The 13,594-nt window shown below is 26.0% G+C and overlaps 2 protein-coding genes across 3 annotated transcripts; both read right to left on the bottom strand.

Annotated features, from left to right (window-relative positions):
* Nucleotides 1-4,400: 4,400 nt before the first annotated feature.
* On the bottom strand, nt 4,401-7,835 carry LOC113555518 (40S ribosomal protein S18). Its single transcript, XM_026959879.1, has 5 exons — nt 7,745-7,835; nt 7,369-7,554; nt 5,402-5,503; nt 5,209-5,300; nt 4,401-4,506 (listed from the first exon to the last, which is right to left on the bottom strand). Exons 1-5 carry the CDS (start codon nt 7,745-7,747, stop codon nt 4,431-4,433), a joined length of 459 nt encoding a protein of 152 aa, XP_026815680.1. The 5' UTR covers nt 7,748-7,835; the 3' UTR covers nt 4,401-4,430.
* A 2,429-nt stretch (nt 7,836-10,264) lies between these two features.
* LOC113556834 (dopamine N-acetyltransferase-like) lies at nt 10,265-13,594 on the bottom strand. Of its 2 annotated transcripts, XM_026962005.1 has the most exons (5): nt 13,461-13,594; nt 12,036-12,249; nt 11,289-11,363; nt 11,081-11,213; nt 10,265-10,557 (listed from the first exon to the last, which is right to left on the bottom strand). In XM_026962005.1, exons 2-5 carry the CDS (start codon nt 12,232-12,234, stop codon nt 10,359-10,361), a joined length of 606 nt encoding a protein of 201 aa, XP_026817806.1. In that variant the 5' UTR covers nt 12,235-12,249; nt 13,461-13,594; the 3' UTR covers nt 10,265-10,358. The 2 variants fall into 2 exon arrangements, with proteins under 2 accessions (XP_026817806.1, XP_026817805.1); XM_026962004.1 differs by having other exon boundaries at nt 11,081-11,363.

The following is a 13,594-nucleotide window of genomic DNA, read 5'->3' as shown; positions in this document are numbered from 1 at the left end:
GATAAAAAAAATATGTAAACGATTTATGTAATTAATAATTACAATTATAACAAAAAAAAATAACAACAACAAAAAATTGTAATTTATTAGTATTATATAATTAACGTTATATAATCATATTTCGCATCATTATTAATCATACAATGACATTTTTCTCCACCATCTCATGTCAAAATAGCTCTTGCACCTTTGCACCCTGTATAAAATACTAATATACAAAGTGCCCCATGAGGATTTACCCATTGCAATATCTCCTGAAATAATGGATAATATATCATAAATCTGGTTTTTTAATACAATTTTCAGAGACAAGAACTACAAATATTTCATGTTTTAATTTATTTTAAGGTTTTGGTAAAAAAGTTAATAAATATATTTTTTTAATTAATTATTTTCAAAAAAATTGGAAAGCCATTCTTTAGAGTTAATTTTTCTGAAAATATTGATGTTTCAACATTTTAATTTCATTAATCTCCTGATTTTTAATATTTTTTCTAGTTTCGTAAAAAAACTGCGAATCATTATTAATTCAATAGTGTTATCATTATATCAAACATGTGGCCCGCGTGCTCATATGGCAAGCAAAAGCTTTCAGTGTTTTTCTCGAAACTAGAAAAAATATTAAAAATCAGGAGATTAATGAAATTAAAATGTTGAAACATTAATATTTTCAGAAAAATTAACTCTAAAAAATGGCTCTTCAATTTTTTTGAAAATAATTAATTAAAAAAATATATTTATTAACTTTTTTACCAAAACCTTAAAATAAATTAAAACATGAAATATTCGTAATTCTTGTCTCTGTGAATTTTATTAAAAAAAAAAAAACAGATTTCTTATATCTCTATTATTTCAGGAGATATTGTAATGGGTAAATCTTCACGGGACACTGTATATTTATGTATATAAATGCCTTGAAAAAAAAACTAATAAAACTCAAAATTATAGTAAATTTAAACATATTTTCTTAAATTCAGATTTCACTACTTTTTAATTAAAAAAACACTATAATTATAAGTTGTTGAACTAAGATTATAATCATAGCTAATCTAATCTGATTATAATAAGTTCCAGAAGTAAACAATTTATATAATAAAATAGTAGAATACTATTGCTAGGTTTAAAGTATACCAGCTATTATATTTATACCTCAGTAATAATTAATAACTACGTTAACGGTATTGTCCTATTACTATATGTCTAAAAATGGCTGTTTCTTAAGATATTTAAGATATTATATGATAGATCATGGATGGCTAATTATAATAATATAATAATATACTTGTCAGATATATATTAAGTAATATTTAGCATCAAACCACTACAGTGGTAGCTCTGTGAGCGTTCTCGCGCGGAGGGATATGACTGATATGAGCGGGATAGAGCCCCCTCATTGACTTTTTTTAGTGCCATATAACAATAGTACCTAATATTTGACTTACCTATTATTATATTATTTTTTTTTTTTGTAATAGGACCCGCTTTGCAATTAATTTATATACCCCCCCCCCATCATCCGCCAATAAAAAATCTTGAAAACACCAGATTAAGGTGGCTTGAAGGGAGTGATATGTATTAAAAACAAACAAAATGGAGAGTATCTAAGGATGATCCTAGTCTGGATATGTGGTAAATCTAATTAATTATTTGAATATCTAAAAAATAAAACAATTGATTCAATTATGTTGGCAGTTTTTATGGCACAAATAATGGGTGGAGATTCGCCAGTTCGCCACCCATAGATACTTCTTGGACTTGGCTAATTCCTTTAATGTAGAGTAGGTAGATTGAAAAATGTTATTAAAAAATTACAATTTACGGCAATTATCATAAACAGTAAATATCAATTTTTGTAGAATACAATTTAAGATTTTTGTTGCAATTTTCATAGATTAAAAATTAAAATAATTTTTACATTTTCTATATATTTCGGGGGGGGGGAGAGAGGATTCATCTACGAAACCGGTATATAATAGGTACTTAACATAAAATATAAATAGGAGAATCTGGACAAAAAAATTAGAACAGACACTGGTGGCACACATCGAATATGGAAAAAATACCTATCTCATAGATTTCATACTTGATGAATGGCCCATGTCTAAAGAGAACGAATCATTAACTAATCCTAACAAGCATTTTGTGGAAATAACAGTCGTTTTATTTGTTTCTTTGTTTTTACGGATTTATATTTTATAATATACACTCGTGACGTACCTTTAATAATTAAGTAAATAGGTACATATTATCTATACACACGTGGTCGTTATACATTATTTGATTCTTACATCTTAAACCTTATATAGTCATGTACTCATATAGATACCTATATTATTGGCTATTGGTGTATACCGACCTACAATATTACTGCAATGAGTGTACGTGCCACGTACGTAATCGTAATACTATAATCATATGCAGTTCAATAATAATAATATATAGTGCATCAGCATTTTAAACTCACTTCGGTTTCGGTGGCCTTAAAATACCTAATATTATTTAACATACTGTAATAATATGGGCGGATGAGTCAGGTTTGCATCATCGAATCATAGTGTTAATAGTAATACATTATAAAGATAGGTATCAATTATATAATACATAATATTATACATTAATACAATATTACCACAACTTTTATCAGTACGTTAAATCTGAATTTAATAATAAAAAAACTAAAAAAAAAAACGATATTTTAAGCAGAGCAATGAATATAAGTATTGATTTTATAATGATATTATTATTCTTTTTTTGTTTGAATCTATCTGTAGTATAGTATTAACGAAATAAGAAGTACAATTAAGAGGACGCCATACCCGCGTATATTTTATGGCTCAGTTTTACTAATGTAGTATTGTACATCATATAGCAAATTTGTATTCAACCGAATCCATTGTATACTGTTAGTGTTAGTTTTAATATTAATGTATAATGTAAAATATTCTCAAACTTACACGTAAAAATATTATCTAGGGCATCAACAAAATATTTTATTAATATTTGTATTTTAAAGTTTAAATGTTTTACATATATTATAATATATTTCATAGGCATAGCTCACATAGGTAGGTACAAATTAAAATATTAATATAAGCCAAAAAGATGCCCAAGATAATAATATTCTTACCTTCGAGTTGGATAATTGGTAAATGGTAAATTTTTATATATCACTAGTTTTTGATAAAATTGATAGTTTCCAGCATATAACTTGTAACTCAAAACCAAATAACCATGGATGATAGAAAATGTCCACCAAATATTTATACATTAACATTTTCTAAAATTGACAAAATTCATTGTAATCCTTAATTAGTTAAAGATCCATAATATCTAAGACTTAAAAATTTGAAACAACAATATTCCTCATAACGTGCAATTACTTAACAATGGAATTAAAAAATTAAGTTAAGCATATTTCTACAAATATTTTTTATGTGTCTGAATTTAAAACTTCGATAGAAATAAAAATATCCATCAACACTAACAGATTTTCTTATTTTGATGTAATACAGTTTTTAAACATTTCATATTAACTTTAGTCGCGAGTATTTTAAATATATATATAATATTATACACATTTTGACAAACACAGTACAAATTAATAGGACCTACCTGTATTACTAATAACTAAATTAAATCTTTAATACCATACACATACATTCTTTGCTCATATTATGATGTATTGTTGAATTAAAATTCAACATATATTACAGTGACTTAGCCATCATTAGAGATGTGCAATACACATACTGCAGAGCAGTGATCCACTTTCAATCAATTTATATAATTTTACCAACAGTCATAAATGTATGATTAACTATTACAATTAAAAATAATATAAATATAACAATATAATAAATAGAAGGAAATTTGTATTACAATTTCAAGCTTTAGATAAAAAAATTAAAATAATCTAGTCTAAATACGCAACTCATGAGCAAACCTTGAATTAAATGTTCATGTTTGGAAACAAAAATATTATCAGTAAGAATTGAAAAAAACTTGAAATGTCCAATGTCTATCAACTATGAGTCAAAATATTGTTGTATTGTGTTGAAATAAGTCATCTAATATTAATTTAGAATTATATATTAGAAAAAAAAAATAAAATGTCAAAGACTAGTATGACAAAAATATTTACTTTTTTGTCAGATTTTCTTAATAATATTTATAAGCAGGTTCTTTTGAACCCCCTCAACCTCATACTTCAGTATCAACTAGATTAATTTGCTATTAAAAACATTTTTACTGTTTCAAAAGATGATTTCAGATATAATAAAATAAACACATATTATATCATATGTAAAACCGATATATTCATCCACTATTGATCCATTTAAATTTAAAAGGATAGAATGGAAAATTAAAGTTATAATAGGTAAAAAAAAAAACAATGAAAAATTTGAATAAAAATAATCGCTTTTATTAACTTATTTCTTCTTAGATACACCAACAGTTCTTCCTCTACGTCCAGTAGTTTTGGTATGTTGACCACGTACTCTCAAACTAAAAAATAAAATACTCGTTTATAATTTACAATAAATTATACAGAATTAGATATAAGAAAACAAAAAAATAGTTTTGAACTAATAAGTTATTCTTTATTTCTTATTGAACTTTAGATTTCAACGAAAATTCTGATAACAAAAGTAAACCGTCATTATAGCATAATATTAATAAAACATAAATGTTATATTTTAATGCACTATGGAAAAAAAATATCAAAATAGACATAAAAATGAGATACAAGTGAAGTACTAATATTTCAGTTATTGAGATTTACTTTGAATTTAGTATACTAAGTAATTATAATTTAACAACTTTTAACCAAACTACAAAAATGTATCAAGGAACCAAACAGTTAATACAAAAGACAAGTAAATCATAAATATGCATTTTTTTAATAAAAAAATATGAAATTTCAAACCAATTATTTGGTTCGCTAATTTATATATTTGCAAATGTAGTTAGAATTCTATTTTTTAAATAAATTTCTACATTAAGTTTAACTTTTAAATACAACTATTGTATAATGCATAAAATGCATAACATTAAATAAAAATTATATTTGATATGGGCATACTAGCCTAAGGGCTGAACAGATTTAAATTTAACTTCTAGCCTAAACTATTTTAAAAATATTGGTAGTATCTTCAATTAATTAATCATAACTTATTATTCTTAGTTGATATAATAAAATATACAAACCCCCAATAATGACGTAGACCACGGTGAGCCTTAATTTTCTTCAACCTTTCCAAATCTTCACGCAATTTGCTGTCAAGGGTACTAGAGGTAAGCTATAAATTAAAAAAATATAAGTTAATTTTGCCAATAATGATATATATGTATAAATATATTAGATTTTAAACACACTACAAATTAATTCAAATTTACATACTTGAGAGAATTTTCCATCAACAACGTCCTTTTGTCTGTTCAAAAACCAGTCTGGAATTTTGTATTGACGAGGATTTTGCATAATTGTGATAATTTTTTCAACCTAAATAAAATATAGAAAAAATTATTCAAAATCCATTCATAATCATCAATTATAAGTACAAAAACATAAACAAATTAATAAAATAGATAATAAATATAAATGACTCAATTAAATTACAAAAGGATTAAATATTTTATTTTTCATAAAAAAAAAATGTAATTAAACAGAAACTAGACAAAAACCATAAGATATTAGTCAATAAAGCTCTACACATAATAATCAATTTAGCATAATTTACCAATTCCATAATGTATAAACATTATGTACCGTTGATTATGCTTTGCACTTTTTAAATACAATATAAGCTTAACATGACATAATAAGTTTATATTTAAAACTATAATTGTAAATACTGTATTTAAAATAAATCTCAGCAAAATGTAATAATTAATAAGTTACTAAATAGATCTATACATAAGCATTAGTTTTGCATAATTTACCAATTTCATTATATACAAATATAATGAACCGTTGAAAATGCATATTCATTAATACAAACACTCCAATTGTTTTATACAATTTAAAATAAATCTCATCATTTTTAGCAAGTGTTGTTTTATAGACATTATTTTTACTGAATATTTTTCCATATTTTTATCGACTAAATTACCTATTTGTTTTTATTTTAATTATAAATACTTATAAAACATATATATATAATGACTTTTTATTGTCTCTCCACCGATAGAATATCAAATGAATATGTTACATTTATATTATCCTAATGTAGATTATTGTTTTAGCACAGATTTCTGACATTTAATAAAAAATAAATGTACAATTATTTAAAAACGGTGCATGAAAAATTAAAACAATTATAATAACATTTCTGATTATATACTATGTATTAATTCAAATGTATAAACAATTTTTTTTTTAAGTACATAGAAGAGAAAATGGTACCAAATCATTATGCTGTTGAACATAATATTCAACTGATAATTTATAGTTATGTACTTAAAATAAATCTTAATAAATTTCAATCAAATAGAATTTACTAAATAGATTTATATATAAATGGTTAATTTTGCATAATTTACCAATTTCATTATATATAAATATAATGAACCGTTGATTATGCTTATTTGTGACACATTGTACGAAGTATTTACATTCCTGGTAAAATATTATAATAATTTTATGTCTCTTCACCGATAGAATATCAAATGAATAAATTGCATTTATATTATCCTAATGAAGATCATTTTTATAGCACAAAATCTGCAACATTTACTTAAAAATTAAATAAATGCATTGTTTATAATTAACTGTGCTATTAATTCCCAAAAATAAAATTATATATTACTTTCCTACCTATCTAATGTTTTTATTTAATACCTAAAAATATAAAAACATTGTAAACACAAATGTAAGAATTAAATATGAATAAATAACTCTAAAACAAACAGTGCTATTTAATTTTGCACAATTCAACCATTTAGCATTACAAATATTAGCAAGCAAAATTTCTCAATTTGTGCAACAATAGTTCTTTAATGAGAATCATTTGCCAACAATATAGATATCAAGAACAGCGTGAAGAATAAATATTACAACAAATGAATTCCAATAAAATATGTAAGAAGACTCGACTATTTTAACATTTTATACAACTATCAAAAATCATATTCATCAGTGAAATATTGAATTTATTCCTTCACATGCATGGGCCATTTAGTAAAGGTCCACCAAAAGCCCTTGGTAATTGCAAGGCATTTGCTATAGCAAACATATAATAGTACTACGTGAAATAATTGACGCAATATTCTCAAAGACGTTTGCAATTATGTTGAACGGAAAACACACTATTTAACACACAGGCAATTTGTTCTGACAAAGGTAATCGAATAGCAAATCATACAAACCTCTTCATCGGTACATTCTCCAGCCCTTTTGTTCAGGTCGACATCGGCCTTTTTCAACACAATGTTGGAAAACCGTCTACCAATACCTTTGATGGCGGTCATGGCGAACATAACTTTACGTTTGCCATCGATGTTGGTACTGAGGATACGCAAGATGTGCTGGAACTTTTCTGGGATGACCAAAGACTGAAAAACACCAATCAACAATCAACGACTAGAGAAACAAATTGTAAAAGGTACTTCAACGGAAAAGGTGCCGCCAGATTCCCGTGGACGGACGCGTTTCGCGCAGATCGCATCCAACAGTTTGACGTTCCATTCGGATCCCGTTACGATCAGAACGGATAAAAAATCGAAAATAAAATACGGTACTCACCATTTTGGTAACGTTGTCGTCAACAAGCACGGGCGAAAAAGATTATAACCACAGTCTTCAGTCAAGAACATGTAACGCAACAAAACGTACCGAGTTTAAGGAGGGGGTTATCGGATCATTCAGTCCCGGCGACCAAACAAATTATACCACTGTTAGAGTTTACAGTGTTGCCAACGAATTTTATACGAGATAAAAACTATCACATTTTCATAGCCCGCCATAATAACTATTATTTATTTCACAGACTACAAGATATACGTATATATAATAGCTGTCCACGTGCACTTCGTCGCCAGTACCAAATGCACCCGTGTTAAGTTCGGTTGCCCATAATGCTAACAACGCTAACAACGCTAACAACGCTAACAACACTAACATTAAACATTTAGCATAAGAATAAAAACTTTTTCTGGTTTTCTGATTTGGTGTATAGATGTTATTATCTCTGACATATCAATTTTACATAATTATCCCGCGAATTCCCGCCTAGATTTGCATTTTTTCAATCGATTAACCGATTATGAATCGTTCGTTAAAAATAATCTATTATTCGAATAATCGATCAAATAATCGCACAGCCCTAAGCATATTAATAAAAAGGTAATATATTGAGTTCATTAACCGGAATATAAACTATCCTATCTTATGACGGAGATAAAATTACACACATTGGTTATAATTTCATCAAAATCGGTTGAGTAGTTTCGGAATCGGAATGCATTGAGAACATATCATACTCGATAAATATAGGGAATAGTAAGTTCCTACACGGTAAAAACCAGGTACGTATGTTAGTTCCTACACAGCGGAAAAAATTAAATATGTATAAACAAATTTTCGAAAATAAATAAATAATGATTAAAAAATATAATAAAAATCGCATAGCGTAATAACACAAATAAATATAATATAATAATAAGAAAAAACCGTAATTCGAACTTATTGAGACATTCTGTACTAAAATACATTGAAGTGCCACAGCACCAATAGGCGCTATCAATATAATAAATAAATATATAATAATTTCAATTTGTTATTGAAACTTCATACGTTGGTAGGTATAGCTAAGCTAACTAATATACATTCAAATATGCGCTATGCGATTTTTATTATATTTTTTAATCATCATATATTTATTTCTGAAAATTCGAGTAAACATAATATGTACCTTTTTCTATCGTGTAAGAACTAATGTATGTATTTTTTTGTACCTGCTACTCTTGTGTAGGAACTTACATTCGCTAATATATTTATATTAGATATCTAAGTCCGTGATTTATTTATTTATATGTTTGCCATCTTTATTTTTTTCAGTTTACAACCATGGCTATATATAGTAGATACTATAATAATTATTACTTATATAGCTGTGGTTTATGACCAATAACGCCGCGGGAATTTCTTTCGCATTGCCTCCGCAACGACGTGTTTATCATCTGGAAGTTATCGTAACTACCAAGACGAATCCACCTTGATGTCCTAACTCCTGACTCCTAACTCCAAGTTCTATTATTGTATAAATAACATTTTAAATCACTGATTATTGTTTGTTGTTAGTTGTTTACTATTACCATACATTAAATATACTAGTATATGTATATTTTTAATATTTTTAATTTTTAACTTATGCTATTACTGAATATTACTACTCTAACAGGTTACCGACCACCTTAGTCTGTACAAGAAGCACAAACAAGGAATTGGCTATAAGATAATAAAAACTAATATTAAAAACTATTTCCATAAAAACCTCTCTTTCGTTTATTAATTAAATTATCGGCATTATCGACATGAAACACACTGGACTATTAGTAAATATATTATTTTTTGAATTAGTTACTTATGTTATAACAAAATATGTATGAAATCTAGCTAACTGAAATTGAATGGAGGTACCTTAAAACCGATTTGCTGTATTGTTGTAATAATTCAAGACAATAAATATCACCATTTAATATATTATACAAAAAAAAATATTTAGTCCAACACCACCATCTAACCAATCAAAAAATATTTTTTTAATTTAAATAAACACCAAATTAGAAAATCAAAAATATGATTTACCCACGCTTGTTAAGTTAAATTTTAGCATTAGGCAATCGAATTTAACACAAATGCATTTTGTTCTGTTAACGAAGTACGCAGCGACAGCTAGCCGACCCGTGCCCGCTTCGCAGGGCGTCAAACATTTTTACTTGTGATGAAATTATTTTGTGTGGTTCTTAAAACTGAATGCTTATGATTTATTTAATTTTTGTTGGCTGATAGTATGTATTAGGCAAATATGTATAAATATTTGCAGTATTTGCACAAACTTACAAGCTTTATCTCTTTATAATATTATATTATAAGTATAAAATTATAAATTAATAATTAGTGATTACTATCATAACAATATGTTATAATAAGTTATAATCTTATATTATAACAGCCTGATAGCGAAGTTCTACCTACATGGCTATATTGCTAAAATTTTCACTTTTATAGTACCAATAGGTTAAAATAATATTGTATACAATATAATTATTTTAACGTTTAATCTATAATCTGTATATTGTTATGGATACACTACTTTTCGGGTTTAACCGGTGTATAATAAGGTATTAAAAATATTTTAAAGAAGTAATGCATGGACTTTAAAGTATTTATGAGGAGGCTGTGTCTTGAACACCACCTCGCCTTGCTTGTTCACGTAATCTGAATAAGATATCGAATATATACATTGAAATCCAAATCTTTCAACAGCCATTTTAGTGAATTTACTGCTGCACTCCACACTAATCATTTGATATCCTAACTTCAATGCCAACTCTCTAGAAATTAAAATATTATTAATGTTAATTAAGTATTACAAATAGGTAGTATATATATAATATATGCGTAAAAAATTTTTTTTTAAATAAAGAAACAGATTTTTGTTTTTTTTTTTGGCATTTTAAATTTGTTTTATTCACTGTGATTACATAAACAAGACATGACATTTTTTTAATAGAGGAGTGAGTGATATTTATAATACACAAGTAATTTAAATTACGAAATAGAATTTGCAATACCTAAAGATGTATGGAATTATAGATTATTTTTTTTTAAATGCCAATAAAAATTATGGTTTTAACTTTTATAGGTTAAAAACCTGGAAAATATAAATAAAGAATTTAGAATTGTATATTTCTATAACTAACAAGAATAAAACCATTTATAATAAGGAGAGTAACTATCTACGGATGAGAAATAGAGACTTAGTCGACAATTATGAATATCTATAATCATATAGTATCAATAGTTTTGCAAATTTCAATTATTGATAAGTTTATAAATAAATTGTATTTAATATACTTAGATTTTTTAACGAGGGCTTTGCAAATCCCTTGTCCTCTGTATGCTTCATTTACTGTAATAATCTCTAACTTCATTAAACGTTCTATATTTGGATACTGGCCAAAAAAATCAATATCTCGTTCAGCCTTTTCTAAGATAATCATGATTTCATTATATTTTAAACTTTTATCATTATTCTTGTCACTGTAATGTTTTATTTTGTCACCTCTGCACACTGTACTATTCAACACGGCACCTATTATATCACCTGTTTCTGCAGATACTGCCATAAACGATACTCCTAAAATAAAAATAAATAGTATTATTTCTTATTTCAGTGCACGGTACTTAATTTTAAAATTCCTTAAAGACAATTTACCTTTAACCTTTTATTTACCTAACTTAGTTAATTAATATTTTAAACAAATGGCAATAATAAATAAATTATAATATACTAAATAAAAATATATTACACTACATCAGTGTTATTCAAATTATATAAATCAAATTCATAAACATGTTCGATGTCACAAGTACTAAATACTAAAATATCTACTGGACACAAATACACAATTTTGTATCGGAGAAATAACTTATATGCAACCAAAATGATAGTTATTAGATAAATTATTTTAACCTTTTTCCATTTCCAAACACATTAACACATTATACTGTTGGTATAAGGTATAACTGATAGAATTGTTTAATTAGACTCTATAATATCCTATTTCTTATACTAAAGCATGGGCGTAGCGATGGTGGGGCAGGGGGGGGGCAAGTGCTCTCCCCTTGCACTTCAAACTAAATTTAATTTCTTACACCTCATAAATTGAGTTTTAATTATTTAAAATTGGCTACGCCATTACTCCCCCCCCACTGATTGAAATTCTATCTACACCTATATACTAAAGTAATCTTATCACACTCAGTACATATGTATGTATAAATGTAAACAATAATCATATCAACTCACCAAATTGTAATAAATCAATGCAAAAGTTTTCAAATTGTATTACTGATTCTTCTTCTTCTATCAAGTTTAAGCTCGCGGATAAAGGTTCGTCACGAAAAAAATACTGTCTTAAGAAATTCTTCAAAGTTTCTTTATCATTATCTGTGATGGGCACTACGTTAAAAGAAACTTTGTTGTTTTTTATTTCAGTTGCATCCATATTGTTTCTCAATGTCTGAAAAAAAGTAATATGTTTATACTAAAATTCCCAACCACTTTAAAAATTATAACTACTAAAACATTAAAATATATCTCATAAAATTAATAATTCATACAATAAAAGCACTTACAATATCACTTCACAGATATTTGTTTTTTCTTTCACGGAGAGGCTCTAATGTTGCCCACTCAACAACGTTTTTCAACCATTTAAGCCTTATAATATTATATTTGTAAAACATTTTGTGCTATTTAAAAAAATGTATCTATGAATTCTGAATTAGTATTCCTTCTTGAATATATATCATTTTAATTTCTACCATATATATATTACTGATTAATAATCAACTATAGTATAGCCATCGAAACGAGGCGCTTACTGTACCTTGATTTTCCTCAATAGTGGGCCATAATATAACTTTTAAATATTTCAATACACCTGTTTATATGATGATGGATAATAATAATTTTTAATACCATGTTAATTTTAGGGATTATTCAATTTTAATTGATAAAATGTAATTTATATAGGTATATTGTACATATTATTTCAAAAACAACATAATTATTATATAGTTTATGTATCTCTAGAAGTGGAATTCAATTTAAATCCTAGATATTAAGTGATTAATATGAATATGTTTGCAAAAATTCGAATTACCAGTGTGTGTAACGTCATTTTCGGTTCCTACTACGTGATTGTGCATTTTATTTTACTACTATTTCTACTCTATTAAATATCGAAAATCGCATCCTCTCATATTTAAATAGACTTCATCTCATCTGTAACATTCTCTTAAGGTCGTAAACCACTAAATCCATTAACTGTTCATATAATAATTTAAATGACTGCTGATTAAATTGCCAAACCAAATTGAAATAGAAATATATGAAAATAACAAAATTATTTACTAAGCAAAAGAATTTTGATTTATATTTCGAGTACACCTATATATATATATCGTATTTATAAAAACATAATAAATTGAAACCTATTTATAGTTTTTAAATATTTTTTATGTATACCTAATAAATTCTTATAATTAACTTATGACCAAACATTGAAACATACCTGTATTAATTAAATTAAAAATACTAATTATTGAAAAAATATCAATAAATAAATATGTATATTATATGTAGCTATTCTATATAAGCTTTTAAATAAAATTAAACATTTTTTAGCCAATTAAATTGTTTGCATACATGTATAAAAATAATACTTACTTCAACACTATTTCCATTCAGTTAATGATATTTCGCATTAATGCGTGACTGGTGTATAATTTCATCGAACAATTGTTCACTTATATTTCATACAATAGTAAATAGTTACTAAAAATTAAGGTAGGTACTTAAAG

The sequence above is a fragment of the Rhopalosiphum maidis genome, chromosome 1, assembly GCF_003676215.2.
Source record: "Rhopalosiphum maidis isolate BTI-1 chromosome 1, ASM367621v3, whole genome shotgun sequence".
NCBI classification, from domain to species: Eukaryota; Metazoa; Arthropoda; class Insecta; order Hemiptera; family Aphididae; genus Rhopalosiphum; species Rhopalosiphum maidis.
This window is presented reverse-complemented; position numbering and strand designations above follow the sequence as displayed.

Bases quoted from the DNA above. Each gene is read 5' to 3' on its own strand.
- LOC113555518 (XM_026959879.1), bottom strand. The intron at 5,301-5,401 runs GTATGTAAATTT...TTTAATTTATAG, and splicing joins TTGATGGAAAATTCTCTCAA to CTTACCTCTAGTACCCTTGA. The intron at 4,507-5,208 runs GTTTGTATATTT...TTTATTTTTTAG, and splicing joins GGTCTACGTCATTATTGGGG to TTTGAGAGTACGTGGTCAAC.
- LOC113556834 (XM_026962004.1), bottom strand. From the start codon at position 12,234: ATGGATGCAACTGAAATAAAAAACAACAAAGTTTCTTTTAACGTAGTG. The intron at 11,364-12,035 runs GTGAGTTGATAT...TTTTTATTTTAG, and splicing joins CATTGATTTATTACAATTTG to GAGTATCGTTTATGGCAGTA. The intron at 10,558-11,080 runs GTATATTAAATA...TTTAATTTCTAG, and splicing joins GCCCTCGTTAAAAAATCTAA to AGAGTTGGCATTGAAGTTAG.